The sequence below is a fragment of the Buteo buteo genome, chromosome 19 (assembly GCF_964188355.1).
Source record: "Buteo buteo chromosome 19, bButBut1.hap1.1, whole genome shotgun sequence".
Taxonomy (NCBI): Eukaryota; Metazoa; Chordata; class Aves; order Accipitriformes; family Accipitridae; genus Buteo; species Buteo buteo.
Genome location: NC_134189.1, coordinates 13,824,494 through 13,841,703, shown reverse-complemented (window position 1 = coordinate 13,841,703; position 17,210 = coordinate 13,824,494). Strand labels below are relative to the sequence as shown.

At 50.0% G+C, this 17,210-nt stretch overlaps 1 protein-coding gene across 2 annotated transcripts in view; it reads left to right on the top strand.

Moving 5' to 3' along the window:
* The first annotated feature begins 756 nt into the window (after positions 1-756).
* Positions 757-17,210, top strand: part of ADA2 (adenosine deaminase 2) — a 32,873-nt gene continuing 16,419 nt past the window's right edge. The window contains exons 1-3 of one of the 2 annotated variants that reach the window (XM_075051218.1): positions 757-1,390; positions 11,659-11,984; positions 14,911-15,136. In XM_075051218.1, the coding sequence (XP_074907319.1) occupies positions 11,672-11,984; positions 14,911-15,136 (539 nt within the window). In that variant the 5' untranslated portion in view covers positions 757-1,390; positions 11,659-11,671. Of the gene's footprint in view, positions 1,391-10,435; positions 10,606-11,658; positions 11,985-14,910; positions 15,137-17,210 lie in introns of those variants that run through there. The other variant, XM_075051217.1, reaches the window with a different exon arrangement.

Here is a 17,210-nt window from a genome sequence, read left to right as displayed (position 1 = left end):
GGTGGCCACGCATGGGATTTGGAGGGGGGGGACTGGAGGTGGGGAGCAGGTGGCGCGGTGCTGAGCTGCTCAGCTGTTGTGTGGCTGGAGAGAGACGGACGCAGCTGGGCGAGGGAAGGAAAGAGCTCAAGGTCTGGCAGTCTTTCTGCTTTACAGGTCTGTAGCCGGCACAGGAGCGGCGGAGAGCGATCGAGCCGAGATGCAGGGCCCTGGGGGCTCATGCTCCCACCAGGGGCTGTGCCGCGAAGCACCCTCGCAGGGGTGCGATGTGCGCGCACGGGGTTCGCGACGGCCTCACCCCGAGGCCCGTGCCGCTTTGTGCCCGGGCGAGTACCCCGGCAGCAGCCCCTGCTGCATGCCAGCAGGGGCCTTGGCAGCGCTCTCTGGGGCATACATTTATATCTGCTCATGCAAATAACCTGGAAGTGTCCCCCGGAGTGGGACAGCTGGTCCCCGGCAGCGTTTTTGGGAGCATTCTTTATGTGCCCATGTAAGTACCCTGGCAATCTCTTTTGGGGCTCGCCAGCAGGGGCCCTGGCAGAGGCCAGGAGGCAGCGTCTCGGTGGCTGAAGCCATGCCAGCTGAAGCTTTCCAACAGCAAAGCTTTCTTCTGGCCCAAACAAAGAGCCAATGTGGCTAGCGTTATTGATCTGTTTCATGCCTTGCTGCTTTTAACGTGGCAGGAAAAGACCGAGAGTTTTAATTTGTCCAAATGGTTTTAGACAAGGTTAATACAACTCATCGATAAATGCCACTTTTTATTAAGTTTTAATTACAAGGTCATTTCAACAGGCTGGACATGTCCTGCCTCTTCAGTGTAGCCGGTGGGGTTTTTGTTTAAGGTGTGCTTCCTTGAGCTTCAGTGATTAATTTCCATTGCAGACCTAGGAGCTGACAGGCTGCTGGAGAGGCTGACTGCCTCAGCGAATTCCCCTTGGCCCCAGTCCCCGTGCTGGCAATTACAGCGTTACGTCAGCGCTGTGATCGGCAATGCACGCTGGGCTGGGACGGCAGCAGGAGGAGGCAAGCTGGCGGTGTCAGAGACATTAAGATATCCACAGACTAAATCCAGTTGTTGGATCTTCTTTTTTCACGCTAATGGAGACGGTCCCTTCCAACAAGCTGCAGCCTGGCTGGTGTCTCAGTGCCTGTGGCACAGCCCTCTGTATGTTTTATTAAGCTTGATTTCTCATATTGCAGTGGGGCCCCACTGGGGCAGAAGCTGGATGCAGAGTTTAGACCAAAATCTTTGAACCTATCACACTGCTGCCCCTTCTACATCCCCACCTCGATACATCTTCATCTTGGCCCCTAGAAAAGAGTCCAGAAAGGGCGCTGGTGGCTCTTAGCCCCCTCTTCTCCTCAGGGACTGGTGAGGATGACACAAATGGTGAGCATTTAATCTTTCCTGTTGTCTCCCAGAGGTGGGTTTTGAAAACACGAGAGATGCAGATAGGATCTGGTTCAGGTCCAACTCACAACAGGGTGAATAAACAGAAACTACCAGAATTACTGGAGTCAGTTAGAAGTTCAGCTTGGCTTATAGTTCTTCCTCTTCAGAGTGAAATCATGAAGACTCTTTTAGCATAAGAAGGTGTGTGCATGCACGTATTAACCCTGAGGCAGAGTTCCCTCCTATGCACTGCACTGCTTTCTGTCCCCAGCACTGCTTCAAAAACTTTGCTGAAACAGTTATTTTTATGCAGTTGGCAATTTCTCTATTTGCTCCCTTTTTTTTTATAGCAACTTTCCATATCCTTTCCATGCAAGCAAGATCTTTATAAGAGTGGAGAACTTCACTGCTGCAGAAGGTACAGGGGTGCCAAACCACTGCTTGGTTGTAACGCTACAAACCATCCCTCCCTCCACTGGCCTGTACCTTCCCAAAAAGCTGGGGAAGTTGCAAAGGGCACCTTACACAAATGGGCAGGGAAACCAGAGCTCAAAGTTGTAGAAAACTCACAGCAATGCTGTCGTGGTTTAACCCCAGCCAGCAACTAAGCACCACGCAGCCACTCACTCACTCCCCCCCCATCCAGTGGGATGGGGGAGAAAATCAGGAAAAGAAGTAAAACTCCTGGGTTGAGATAAGAACGGTTTAATAGAACAGAAAAGAAGAAACTAATAATGATAATGATAACACTAATAAAATGACAACAGTAAGTAATAAAAGGATTGAAATGTACAAATGATGCACAGGGCAATTGCTCACCACCCGCCGACCGACACCTAGCCAGTCCCCGAGCGGCCAGAAAAAAAACTGCCCCCCCCCCTTCCCAGTTCCTAAACTAGATGGGACGTCACATGGTATGGAATACACCGTTGGCCAGTTTGGGTCAGGTGCCCTGGCTGGGCATGAGAAGCTGAAAAATCCCCGACCATAGTCTAAACACTACTGAGCAACAACTGAAAACATCAGTGTTATCAACATTCTTCACATACTGAACTCAAAACATAGCACTGTACCAGCTACTAGGAAGACAGTTAACTCCATCCCGGCTGAAACCAGGACAGATGCAAAAGAAACAGCAGACAGCCTTAAGTGGCATTTGCTGTCAGATCAAAAGCAAGAGCGTAAAAAAGTCAGAGGCAAGACTCAGTGAAACCATGGTACACAGGTACTACTGCATGGTTTGCCTCAGGTTATATTATGGCAGGACTTGGTGTTCAACAAAGCAGAACTGAGCATTAGACTGTTTGCTGTACAAACACACGCTCGTCCCAACCAGGTAGAGTGCTTGGGATACAGGTGAGGGGTGCCTGGTAAGGGTCTTTTCCTTTGAAATGCCCACTGCTGTTAACCATGGGCATTTGTGGTGGTGTGGTGCTTGAGCCTGGAGACTGGCAGCAGATTAGATGAACCCCTGGCGTCTATACCTGCCTTGAGAAGACTTACACAGCATGGTTGCAAGTTTCAGGGCCTTGAGTGCATCCCCTGGGCGTTTGGCTCCCTGGGCTCAGGGCTAGCAGGTAATCATGCAGGTGTCCAATGCTGAAGAGAACTCTTTGAGAAAGCTCTGTTAAAAAGCCTCAGTGAGGGCCTGTTCTGCTCTTCACTTGTAATCTGAGGATCTTGCACTTGGTCCCCACCTGGGCTACCTTGCAGCTGTGTTGCAGCCATGCCTGTGTCATGTACCCTGTTTACGTAGACCTTGGCTTGTGGACTTCAGTCCCCGACTTCACCTCGGATCTGCCTCGTCATCACGGGCTTGCCCAGCAATCGCTGGACTCTTGGCTGAACCTGGTTACCCGTCACCAGACCTGCTCTGCTCTTCTTGCTCGGGTATTGTGGGACTGTGCCTTTGACAGGGTGGCCACTGCCCTGTGCCTGCCTTGCTGTTGCCCCCAGCTCCAGGCTCACTTTCCCTTGTGAAGCAGCCAGCCCTCGCTGCTTCCTAACAGCTGACACGCTGATTGATGCCTACATCCCTGACGTTGCTTGTGATTTTGCCTTGGCTGTCACCAATGGAGTGAAACCACAGTGGGAAATAGAGTTGTCCGTCTGCAGAAGACGTATTGATCAGGCAGAATATAAAGGAAGCAGCGCTCACATATTATAATGCAAAGCAGCAATGGGCAGCATTCCTGCACGTATGTGCCACATACCAAAATCTTAATGTGTGCTAGAGCTATGAGGGCTGTCTCTCAAACTGAAGAAAGCCATGGGAATGGGGAATTTTAGGCAGATGGTGATAATGGCTCCCCAGGGCTCCTAACATGTCACTCTGGAGGGGGCTATGCTAGATGTGGAGTGGGATCCCAGGGTAAGCCGGAGGCATTGGTCCCTGCAGCCGTGCTTCCTCCCATAGCTGATGATGCAGGTTACACAGCAGACCTTGCAGCAGCACGTTCCCCATCCTGTCGCACAGTGTATTACTCACGCAGGAGCAATTCGCAGAGCTGACAGTGAGGTTCAAGAGCCAAGGCCTGTTCACCAGTGATTGAAAGAAGGTGGGCTGAGAAGTGGTTGTGTTCCCATGACTACCAAAAGACATGGGTTGTTTGGCTTGAAGACCCTTCAAGCCATATCCTTGAGGCCCCTGTCTGTGCCTCACTTTGTGAGGTCAGTGATCATATCGCAGCTTGTTGCTGAAGGGCTTGCAAAAGCGACGCTTACTGTGTGCTTTGTGCCTTTCTTGTCACCCAGGTTGGGGTGGGTGCATTGAGGACTTCTCTGCTTGCTGTGGTGATGCAGGTAGTGCCATAGTGCTTTGGTGAAGGAGCATCTCTTGGGGTGATGCAGTGATTTAGGCGAAGGTAAGATTGCACCTATCACTACCTGCAGGACAGGGTTGGGAGCTGTCAGGGGACAAGAGGCAAAGTGTTATGGGCTGGGCTGAAATGCCTCTGAAGAACAGGATGAACAAGACTAGGCATGCCAGAAATGCCTGGAGCTTTTCCTGTAATGATCCCAAGTGGCTGCGCTCTGCTGTTGAGTGTGTACCCTGGGCGGGTGACTGTTGTGATGAGCACCCTTCACCTTACTTTAAGTTCTGTTGCTCAGGTGCTGCTACAGTTGATAGCAATATAAATCCCCGCAGAGTACAACCCTGCCTAAGAAGCTGGGTAATGCTTGGGGGGAATGATGTTTTGCTGGCAGCACTGCTAGCACTAACTGGCTTGAGGCCAGTGTCTACATTTGCGGTGATGGTATATGGAGGTACATATAAAGGGAACAAGGCAGAAGCCTTGTTTTGACATCTCAAGGCTTTAATAAAGTTTGGAGGATTGCCTAGGCAGGATGAAGCTTGGCTACAAGACAGACACTTTTGGGCAGTCGGGTTTTAACTCAAATGCTCCTCACTACCATTAATTTTGTAGTATAAACCCATTATAAATGCCAATTTGCTTGCCTCACACACAGGAGGAAAAGAAACCGTACGCAGTGGGGTGACTTCCAAGCAGCTGAAGGTTGGGTGTAGCTGCTGGTGTGCTCCCCAGCCTTTGCTATCCTCTCTCCCAAAGCATTTCTGGAGTCTTAGAGTATAAGATAGAGCCATAGCTCTGGGATGCAGTGTAGCATATGTGTCTTTTGGTGGGATTTCTATGAAAGCCCGGGGCGGGGGGGGAGAAACCATGGTGCTGTGTCACTGCAAGACCTTGTACTTCTTATTGATTGGGCTTGAAGTCTATGTGGCAGTGGAGCAACCTGGGTGATGTAGATACAGAGAAATGGAGAGCCAGTGAGATGAGCAGATAGTTGATGTGGAGACACAGTGTCTTGGCAGAGGTTGTGGTGATACTCACAGCTGCAGAGTGACGAGGGATGAACTCAGATCCTCTGTATCAAAGCATGATGAACTCCCAGGGCAGAGGTGGAGGGATTAGGGCAGATATGTGGTTTGCTTTAGGTTCTAGTTGGGGAAGTCAGGTGGGTGGAGTATGAGGCTGGGAGTGGGGCGGGATGTTTGGATGGAACATAGCTTTTGGGAACAGGAATTTTGCCCTGCTTGTTATACTAGGGCAACCCCCCCCAAAACCATGCTGATATGTGGGACCCACCATAGCCTGGCAATGGATAGACACCACAGGTCAGGCAGGAAATGTGACTAATACAAAAAGCAAGAAAACACTTTCCACAGTGGCACTGTGCTTTTTCCCTCCCTAAAGCCATTCCCTAGAGAGAGTGAGTCAAGTACTTGTGCTAATGCAGGATGTTTCAGTTGCCTAGTTTACTCTCATTTTTGCCCCAAGCAGATAGGAGAGGGAGAGAATACAAGAATACAAATAATAAACTTGAGGCTCTGCTAATATTCTCTGGGAACCTTCGCACAGAAACCTCAGAGTCAGCTTAGGACCAGCCCTGGATGGCACTGAGCCTCTTTTCCAAATACTCAGGGCTCTCAGCTCCTGCCCTGGGAGCCCTTGGCAGCCTGCCTTTTGCTCCCAAAGCAGCAGGGTGCTAATACACACTGGCTCACTTTGTTTTGTCCTTCCCCTTCCCAGCCCTCTGCTGCCGGGTGACAGCAGCAGGGAACAACCCTGGCAGGGGTGGGAGGATTTTGAAGGAAATGATGCAGTTTGACTTATTTATTTGCAAGCTCATCTCAGCAGCAGCGCAGTAACAGCCTGGCATGTGTGCAGGCTGATGCCGGCGAGCGCTGGCGGCTCCACGTGTTAGAGGGCAAGTGCCAATGAGGCTGTTGGGCTCCTGGAGCTATGAGCCCTGCTCTTGTGAGCAAGACAGATTTGAATTTTTGCAGGTGTCCAAAGCACTTCATCTTGGTCTCTGGTCAGAGGAATTCAGGGCTATTATATTTGGGAGCCAGGCAATGATTACAAATCAATGACGCCAATCCCAGAGTGGTTCATCATTAACCTGGGAGTTTAGCTCTTTCCCTGGCTCTCTCCATCTCTCCATCTTCCCTGGCTCCAGTTCTTGTAGCATCTTGAGTGTCTTATTTTAAATCATGAGATAGCCATGGATGTAGCTGAGGAGGAGTTGAAGGACAGATGCACAGAAGAATGGCCGGGCAGCTAAGCTGGGGGGGGTTCTGAAGGGAGATGGAGCACCTTGAGGGAGAGCAGAGCTTGGCTGTAGGTTGGGGAGCAATGCTGCCGGCATGACCCATGGCAGACTGTCATCCTCTCTGCGGCAGCGCTCCCACTGACCTCCTTGCTTGGCTGGTAAGTGGCCCAGATTTTTGCCTGGCTGGGCACAAAGGTGGGGGCGGGAAGAAGAAAAAAAAAAACAACCAACCTGTGCTCAGCCAGAGCAAAGCAGAGGTTATTTAGCAGGCCACTGGGGAGGTTTTAATCATCCCAAACATCCTGGGCCAGTCTATTCTTAATAATAATTTATAGCACTTAGCACTTTTACACGTTCTAAGCATTTCACAGGCATTAACCGGGGGCTGGGACCACTTCAGAGCGGGGACTGGCACTGCAGTCTCACCCAGCCCTGGCAGAGAGGCAGGGGTTGAAGGAGCAGGCTTTCCACAGCCTGCCCTCGTTCCCTGCTGCGCCTGCCCACCGGTGGTTGTCTTCCAGCCCCTTGTCCCACCTCACAGTTTTCCTCTCAAAACTAGAGTATGTCTATTATGCAGACTTGCTTTAAAACTGCAGCCATCTAGCCACTGGCCCGGGGAGTGCAGCTATTTCACCAGCAGATACAATAAATAATCACTACTGTCAAGCAGGGCAGCTAGGCAGGGAATCGGTCCCATTTCACAAATGAGGCAGCTGGCACAGAAAGGATATCTAACTGGTAGAGCTGGGAACACATTTCCCAGCTCCAACCTTCTCTTTCTGGCTTTACGGTGATATTTCCAGAGCATGGCTTAAACTTCAGCATGTTCAGAGAGGCTAAGCAGCTAAAAGAGACCCCAACCCTCTGTACTATCAGAAATGCTCCTTGGTTTGGATTTGGCCCACGCAAAATGGGTTGCCCACACAGGAAACACAGCCGGGTCTGCACCACCCCTAGGTCTAGCCTCTGCTCAATTTGTCACCACTGTAACTTTTGCTATCATCTTCATGTGCTGCAGGGCTTTAATCTGGGGCTGGGATCTGCAGTGGCACACGGCAAGCTGATCCTCCGCGCAGAGGCTGCAGCAGAAAGGTGGACTTTGCAGGAAGCTGTAAAGCACTGTGTGAGATGCTGAGCTGAAACATGAAGTGAAAAACGCATGTCCGCAAGCCCGATGCTGCTGCTGCCTCTGCAGTCCTTCCCCCTTCCGACACCCCACCGCTGGGGTCTGTGTCCGTGCTCCCCTTTGCACTGCTGCTGCTGCAAGGGACTTAATGGTGGGAGAAGACACCCAGCTGTGGCAGCAGCAGGGAAGATGCAGGAGGGAGAGGTGGGGAAGCATGCTGGAAGAGATGCTAGCCATCACCTCCAAGAAGCTCAAAAGGTTTGAAAAAAACCTGGTTTGCATATGGAACTGAAACTGAACCAAGGGGAACTCAACTGAGAGCACTAAGTGGTGGCCACCAGCTATTTAAAGCTTCACATGCATCTGATGTGCAGCTGGGCATAAAGAGAGGGTGTGCCTGCAGCTCGCACAGACATACCCGTGACAGTTTTAAAACAGGGCTTTTGAACACTGCTAGGTATAGCTGCAGCAGCCAAGAGGTCAGCATGGGCAAGAAACCAGGGAATAGCTGGGACATTTGATGAAGGAGCAGAGCATGACTGATGCCCCTATCAGCCCCTGCTAAACAGCAAGCTGGACCCTAGCAAGGGAGTTTAAGATTATTTCAGGAGCCAGTCAAGACTGGATGGGAATTGCAGTCGTGGTCTTGTGGACAGACACACAGAGCTATCACACAACCTCCAGACAGGCTGCCCGCTTCTCAGCAAGAATTCAAACTAGCCAAGAGATGTATCAGCGTGGAAATGACCCCTATAACATTCCTTGTTGGTCCTTTATACAGGGCAAGTCTTCCTATACCACGCCTGGATTCCCAGGGAGGTCTGACACCAGAGCTGTGAACTCCTGCAGGCACTAGAGGAATCCAGGTCCTCCCAAAAATGGAGCTCCTGGCTGGCGGCAACCATACCCTGGCTTGGGTTGTCCTGTTCTCCTTCCTTCTACCCTCCATGTCCAGACAGATCCTGCCTAAGAGTGACTACGGTCTTATTTCACCAATGCTGGCCCCCCATGATTTTTGTTTTCAGAGCATGGACCACATTTAATAGACAGCAAAGCATCTCAAACACCTTCTTATTTCCTAGCACAACCCTTGCAACATCTGTACAGCAGTCTCCTGGCAATGGCTGCGATTGCTTATGTGGAAAAGTCCCATTAAAGAAGTGTTTTAGCACTGGACTTTGGTTTTGTTTTTCAAACTTGATTTGACAGGATGTGCCAGTGCTGCAAATCTCGGAGGCCCTCTGGCAGGCATTTCCAAGACCCCTGCCTGACTCTAAGCTGCTATTTGAGATCCTTCGCACAGCATTTTAACCTCTCTCAATGCTCCTCCCTGGGAACTTGTCTCTAGTGCCCAATTGCTCACTGCAGAGATGGTTTTCTAACTGTCTAGCCTGAATTTGGTTTTATGGTCCTAACACCAGGCTTTACTACTTAGAGATAATTAGAGCAATTCCCTTCCTTTGCTTATATTGTTCCCTTGAAGGTATTTGTAGGCAGAACGCTTGTCCCTACTGAACCGTCCCTTTTTCACTCCGCACGCTTCCCTCTGTGGTCTCTCCCTGTACCTCCCATCCTCAGGTTGCTTTCATCAACTAATAGTTGCTGCAAAGCATAGCTAGGTCATCTTTCCACTTCTCTGATCTCCCTTTGGGAGCAGGATCTTCTTAAGACTCAAGAAAAACCCTGCCCTGCTGAGGAGCAGGCAAGGGGCCGCAGCCACCCTCCCAACACGCTGCCTGGCTGGGGCTTGGAGAGCATTGGGGAACCCTGGCTGATCCCTGCATGGATGCTGGGACTAATCTTGGTGACAGCAAAGGGCAAAGGGACCAGGAGAGGAGGAAGAGCTGGTGGTGTCCAGCTGGGATATTCAGGGGGGCCTGTCCACCGCGCTTTCAATCTGTTGCAGTGGTGCCAGTTAATGAAATTAACTTATTATTGACCAGATTCTACTTTCTCTGCCTTAAAAATGACCTTTGTGACTGCTGTGGGTTGTTTTCAATAGCTCTTGGCTTATGAGATCTTTCTTTTTTTATTAAAAAATTAAAATGGTTAAAATTTTGATTAAATTAAACCAAATAGACTTTGTTCTCCCCTGGAAGCTGTTTATGTAACATCTGTTTTAAATAACTTTAAAACTCGGTCCATTCAACTGTGCAAAATAAAACAGTGAAATTACAATATTTGTTGTGGTTTAAAAAAAAATAAATCAGACCATACCCACCTCCACCTGATTTACTCCCCAGGCACAAGCTGAGCCCTGTGAGCCCAATGCAGACCCAGTGTGGCCAGTTGGATTGATGTCTGCCTGGTTCACACAGCTGGCAAAGACTGGGCAAAGTCATTTAAAACTACTTTTACATATTACTGTTTTTTGGGATAAAAAACCATTAGTAAGTAGAGTTTGCAGCGTTGTTGGCATTAAATGTATGGTGCTCTACATCAGATTAGATGCCCAAGCTCATGTGTTTTCCTGGGACAGCCTGAGCAGGGCTTAAGAGTTTCCCCATACCAGGAACACGTGCCTAATAGCTTCTTCCAGGATATTTAAAAGCTGCATACGCATACCAGGGTACACGGGAGGGCTGCACAGACAAACCCGACTGACTCGCTGGCAGCCAATGGCAGGTTAAAAAGTCCACCTCTATTCTGTGTGGGAGCTGGAGGGGTTCCCCCACTGCTCTGACCCCCCAGTTCCCAGCCCAACTCCCTTCAGCCGCCTGCCCGGGTGCCTATGTCCTGCTTTTTCATAACCTCCCCTGCCTCCTCCTCCTCCTCTTTATATATTCATGAAGCAATAGGGACAGGGATAAATAAAAGCTGAGCAAGCCAGACCGGCAGCACAGGAAGAGGAACTGTCTGCGCAGCGGGTGCCTTGCTCTGCACCGCTGGGACAGATCCTGCCTCTTTATCTTTGCTGGGACAGAGCCAGCTTGCAAGAGACACAACTGTTCCCTGCACTCTCGGGCGGCAGCTGGATGAGCTCTGGATGCAAGGAGGAGGAAAGTTAACAGTAAGTGAGTCAGTCTCACCAGGGATAAGATAGCACCTTTTAGGATGTTTCTGTCTCCGAGTTCAAAGCCAGCCCTGACGTGGGGCTGCCTCTGCCCCCAGCTCTGTTCCCAGCAGATTGCTCCCTCAGCACGCCTTCATCTCCTGGGGCCCGCTGATGGGGCTAAGGGCACCCTGGTAGACCCATGCTTGGAGGACAGGCTGGAAGCACAAGACTGGAAGCAGAGACTTACTATGTAATTGATGGGGGACCATTTCAAAATGTTGAGCTTTTCTTCAGCCTGCTTTGGTCTGGAGAGATTGCTGTGGAGGGTCACTAAAGCCTGGTGTAGAAGGATTATATTGCAGCTGTGCTTTTTTTGGGAAGGGCGGAGTTCTCAGAGGTCATATGTGCCTGTCTCCTGTGATCTCTTACTACTCCCATGGTCTCCCTTCCGTCCTCTTCTGCGATTGCAAGGAAGGGAGACACCTCTGTCACCGCAGAGGAAGCCATGGGATTTTCTGCCTGTAAATTAACCCCTCTGATAGCTGGAATATACCATGAGTGTGCAACAAGGTCTTATCTTGACCAAAGGAATCGGGATCTGATTAGGTCAAGCAAAAACCAAAAGCACCTCAAGTGCTATGGCCCCCTGCTTCCCTCCCTGGGACCCTCGCAGCACAGCCAGCACCTTGTCACCAGCACCCCTTATTCTGAAGGGGCTCCATCCCAGCTTACAAACCAGAGTCCTGACCTCACCAATCCCCTGTTCCAGGGCTAGACCTTTGCCATATTGCAGGTCTGCACGATATGGCTCCCCGGATCAGGCTGGCAGCACATCTCCTCTCCACCCTGCCCGCAGCCTTGCTGTGTGCAATCAGCATCACGGGGAGTGTACTAATGCATAGCCCTAAATACAGGGGACATCGGTACCAGATGGTCCCCCCAGTACTGAGCATCCAATTGAACCACTGCTGCAGAATAAGCTAACAGTTTAATACCCTGGTGGGTCATTGCGAAGATGTCACCTTCTGACCTGTGCTAATGCTGCTCCGATCTTCTCCCCCTGCCTAGGTGCAGCTTTAAGATGAAGCCTCCACCTGAGCAAGGCATAAGGCTGGCATACCTTCTCCTGAATTTGGCTTCCCTCTGCTTTCCCATCCCACTCTGGAAGGACCGGGACTCCCTAATGCAGGAGGAGAAAGCCCATCAGACAGGTGGCAATTTGGTGCTGAGTAGACAGGAACAGCAGCTCAGTACAAAGCTCTTAAACCTCAAGAAGGAGGAGGTTGCCACAGCCATAGCTACGGAACAGTTTCCTCCAACCATGCACTTCTTTCGGGCAAAAGGCCTCATTGATCAGAGCACAGTGTTCAGCATCTTAAAGCGCATGCCAAAAGGTAGGCTTGGCCTAACGGTTGCTTATTTATCCTCCTGTCGCCTTTTGCTTTCTCAGGCAGAGCTGGGACAAAGCACAAGATGTGGCAGACAAGCTTACAAGAGCTGTAAATTGTGCTCACTGGGTTCCAGGAAGAGCCCTGCCTCTGAGCTTGGGGATGGAGCAGGGGGAGAGAGGAAGAGGGGGATGGATTGAATGAATACAGTTTCCAGCAATTGTAGCATTTGGTATAACTTACAATATGGATCCTTCAGACTTTCAAGTGTGGAGAAAGGGCAGAGGAAGCAAAGACAAGAAGACATCCCAGACATCCATATTTGCTCAGCATGTTCCAGCTAGGACTTTTCCTTTTTTCACATACACATACCACAGACATGCTACCAACCTTGTCTTAGCCCACAACTTAGCCAAAAATGCTGTATCACCCAATAAGTCTTTCTGCAGGTGGTTCTGTAGCAGACCTGGAAGTCTACTGGAAAGTTTGGGGGCACTAGAGGAGGAAGGTAGCTACCTCCAACACTGCAAGTTTCTTGTTGAATGCAAGTCAAAGCCTGTGTTGATGTGACTCATAGAATACAATATAATAACTACTGTATTCTCTCACTCGGTCTTTCATAATCAGGTTCTGGTCTGTGCATTTACAGGAGATCTCTGCTTATAAGGGCAGGCATTTCTCCTCTTGCCTTTAGAGATGTCACTTCCCCTGTTGTGCAGCAAGCTATGTGCTAGCAGGCTGCAATGCCCTATACCAAGAGGGTTTCTGTACTATGCAGCACACAGTTTTAAAGGCATTTAGACCTTTTTAGGTTAGATAGCGGTATGAGATTATCTGATACGTTCACCGCATCATCCTGTGCGTCCTCTGGTGAGCAGCTGGGATGCAGAAGCATCAAAGCTCAGTACTCCGGGTTGCGATGGAAAGGGGGAGAGGATATTTTTAGCCAAGGTGAAATCCAGACCACCTATCCTGGGTGGCAGGAAGCCTAACATCTCCATGTCCCTGAGCTGCTGACAGTTCAGCAGAGGCAGGAGGTTGAGGTGATCACAGGAGCAAGGCCTTGACTCCCAACTGACTAGTTTCTCCCTCTGCGTGTCTGGTTCAGTAAGGAAGTAGCTGAACAAGTCGCTGCCTTTAACTAAAAATGAGACAGTTGCAGTGAACATTGTCAATACTCCCGTGACTCTGAACAATGTGTCCACACTGCTAGGTGGTCCCTTTTTAGATTCAGAGTCCCATGGCCTTGCCCACATGACTGCCTGAAAACAGGTTGGTGACCTGCTTTGGAATATTTGGGAGTCAGCTCTACACAGGAGCATTCTTCACTTGCAAGGCTGTGACACTGGCACATGGATAAGAGCCATCTTTCTCACTTCCCAGCTTTTCCCTCCTAGCCTGTGGTGTGGGACGAGCATCCCTGGCTTGCAGCATCCTAATCTGTTACCATAAATTATTATTATGTCAGAATTATCATTATCCTCTCATTGATGAATTGAAGAGCAAGGAATTTAAAAGTACCTCCCTCTTCACCTCCATTGGGGTATCTTTGATACCAAGGAGGAATTAAAAAATTAACACTTTTCAATCCAGGACATGTTGAAATGGGTTCTCAGAATCTTTGCAAGAGCCATAAGCTTTTAGGGCCAAGATCACATCCTTGTAGCTGCTTGAGTAGGACCCAGTCTTAGCAGCCTCAGTCTTGATCAGAGCCCCTGGGAATTACTGTTGTTTCAAGCACTATTGTAATTTCTATTGCTGCTCTCACACAGGGAAAGAGGGTGGCATTGCCAGTGAAAGGAGGGTCAGATCTAGACAGCTGCAGCATGCCCATTCTGTTGCACTAGCTCTGTTGAAAGCAGCAACCACAGTTGCTCAGCATCTTAACAGTCAGACCCTTTGTAGTGGGATATTATAGAAATTATAGTCTATATTAGATTAGTACACCATAGTCTTGAAGTTTGTCTAATGTCACATACACACCAGTTTTTTGTCTTGTTCTTGCTACTCATGTTCTCCCTTTACCCCTAAGGGCATCAAAGCTATTTTGACTATGAGGTCTCCCCTAGACTAATAAAATACATATCTGTAAGACTTTAGCTCTCACAGTATCTTCCCTTTACAAAGGTGAATTTTAGTTCAAGCACCAATAACACAAGAAGCCTCTGCAAAAGGAGATATTTTAGCAAAACGAAAGGATGGGCTGAGGAAGGTGAGCATGCAGAGGATGCTTCCTATGCCAGGAAGACTGGCAGTTGCCAACATACTGCACAATAACAGAGCATCCCAGAGGCCCTTCGTGCTGGCCAGCAGCAGATGTACAACGTAAGCGAGCATGCTTTTGATAAGGCACAGAAGTAGATGGTACTTATGCATCTGAGTGCAATTCCCCGATGTGTCATGATCTGGGATTTTGGTGTATGCCAGAGTTTCAAAGAGATGAAAGAAAAGACACAGACTAGATGCAAAAATTGAGGCTGGGATTCGTACTGCTTAGATACAGAGGATTGCTTCAGGTCTGCCATGTAGCTAGCATGCCTTGTAAACTGCTGCCTACTGTGCGAGTTCCTCTTTAAATCAGTGGGGCCTGAGCCAGCTCACAGCAAAGTCTGTCTAAAAGACCTTTAATAACTCAGAGCATTTTCCATCCCAGCAGAGCAGCAGAGCTCCCTATTGATTTCCCACCCTCCCTCCGCTCCCATGGAGCTGTCACACTCTGCCTGCCCCACGTTTGATGTGGAGGGGGCCACATCCCCCAGCATGGGGGAGGCAGAGCAGCCGCACAGCCTCTGCTGGGAGAAGTCACTCACAGCCATCTAGAAGCATTTCCAGATGCCCCTGGATGGGCAAACTCAAACTATTCTCACATCAAACCTCAGTTCCTTCTTCTCAGCTGTCTTGTCTCATTAGGATATACTTTTCCTCCCACCAGGTGCTGTCTTACACCTGCATGACTATGCCATCCTGAGCGTGGACTGGCTAGTATACAATGCCACCTACCTCCCCAACTGCTACATCTGCTTCACCCACATGGGCACCGTGCGGTTTCGCTTTTCCAAGCCTCACCCTCCTCACCCAGTGCCAGCCCAGTGCTCCCAGTGGGTTTTGCTAGAGACTTACAGGAAACAGCTGCACAACGTGACTGAGTTTGATAGCAGGTGAGTGAAGAGGGGTTGCAAGCCTGCTGGTACTTCATGATAGCATTGTGTAGCCAGCAGGATCATTCTGGTCCAACTTCCCCATTTGCTGGCTGCTCTGGAAGCGGGGAACTCCATTTAGGGCTGCATACATAGAAAAAGCAAAGAGCAATACAAGAGTTTGAAGGTTGCAGCATTAAGTACACCAGAGTTAGAGACCATCAAAACTGATGTTTTCTGTGCACCCTCACTCTGGTCCTTTGCACAGACATGCTGAAGACAGTTGTTTAAGCAGATTTATGTGACCTGCCCTCACCTCTCCTCAGCACCCAGGCTGGATGTACTCGCAGCATGGGACAGAGCTGCATGGTGAAAGACCTTGCCTCATCTATTGAGGTACCCAGGAACAGGATGAGGAAGTCAGGTAGCTGATGAACAGGCTCTCCCCTTCGGCGGCGAAGTCATTTGTAAAGTCATTGTCTTGATTCAGAGCAAGAAGTTGGGCAAACTACTTATGTTAGTTACTGCACTAGCAAAAAACCCCCAAACAACCCAAAAGAAAACCCAACCCAACCTCCCCCTCCAAACACCAACCTTGCTTTCTGAGGACTGTCTTTGAAACCCCACTAGTACCCACTACGCTGAAGCATGAAGCACCCATTCCCAACAGGACCCTCAGGCACCAGAAACTGCAACTTGCCCTCCGACAAGGGCTTAGGTCTCAGCCTGGACACCGACCGAGCCAATGAAGCCTACACACAGCTCCTCTGCCTGGCAGCACTCTTCCCTCCTGCCAACAGAGCTTCTCCCCTTACAGGCGACGTCTCCTATAGCTGTCCAGGAGCTTCATACCAGATGGCTCCCCAAGGCATCGCTCACCCACTCTCGTGCAGGGGCATCGCTCACCCACTCTCGTGCAGGAGCTCCCCTCCCCACAGGCAGCTCCTACCTTAACTGCTAGCAGCCTTTTATCAGGACCAGGTGTTAGGTGCTGAGCAGCCACCTACCATTTAATCACTTACAGGTGGGTGGGAAGAGCCTGGCTCCCCCTCCAGCCGGTGGTGACTGCAAGAGGGAGCCCTGTCTCCCCATCCAGGGGCTATTGATCCCAGGACAAAGCCCTGCCGAAAAGGCCAGGAGGAAGCGAGTAGTTCTGCATGGCGTGCGGGGGGCTGCAGAGAGCACGCTAAATAATGCATGAAGCCAGACACTGAGTGATGAGGACAAAGGAAAATATTGAGTAGCGATCCTTGCAGAGGGCAATGCCGTCTGCGGTGCTACGGGGGCTGGGGTCCCACGGAAAAAAATAGTATGGGGTGTCATGTAATTAAAGACAGCATTGCTATGCCGACACATGAGGAGAAGGCTGGATTAGGGTGTTGCGGGTGACCCTAATTACAGCATTTCCTAAGTGAAACTTGATGGGTCTTACTGTAGTGCTCTTCAGTGACGGTGTATGCTCTTAGAGACCTTTTAACTCTTAGGCAGCTGGTATCCCCTCCACATGGAAGCTGTCTGGGCTCTGTGCCCTACAGATCTGGGAAGGAGGTCAGGTTGGGAAGCTGAGGAGCTGCCAGACCTTTGCCATGGCATTACTGTCCCTCCCCAACAACAGCAAGGGGCAGGGCAGAGGGAGCTGACTCTCCAGGGCACCCACCAGCCCTCTCCTACGGAGGTCCAGAAAGGAAGGAGAAGGTAGTGCCAGACCCAGGACTCTTGGCCTTTTACATCCTGAGGCTCAACTGCCCTGACACGTAATGGAGGAAATAAGATCCAGTGAGAAGTCACTTATCTACATCTTCTAAAGAGAAAACTAGTTCCCTGTTAGCTCCCTTCCATTTCTACTGGGAATGATGAGGAGGGAAAGATCACAGCACAAGCTCTCTTCAACCCCACCAGGAGACCCATAAATAATGTGCAAGAGATTGGATTTTGAAACAGTTTCACTTCCTTAAAGGCCAAGCAATTGCACTGGGAATTTCAGAACTGTCTCAGGGGCAACCCTTTGGTGTATTTGTTTTCAGCTGTATTTCTGTAGCGTCACATCCCTTTCTGGCTGAGGCTAGAGGCCATGGCATCCTATACACCTAGGAGG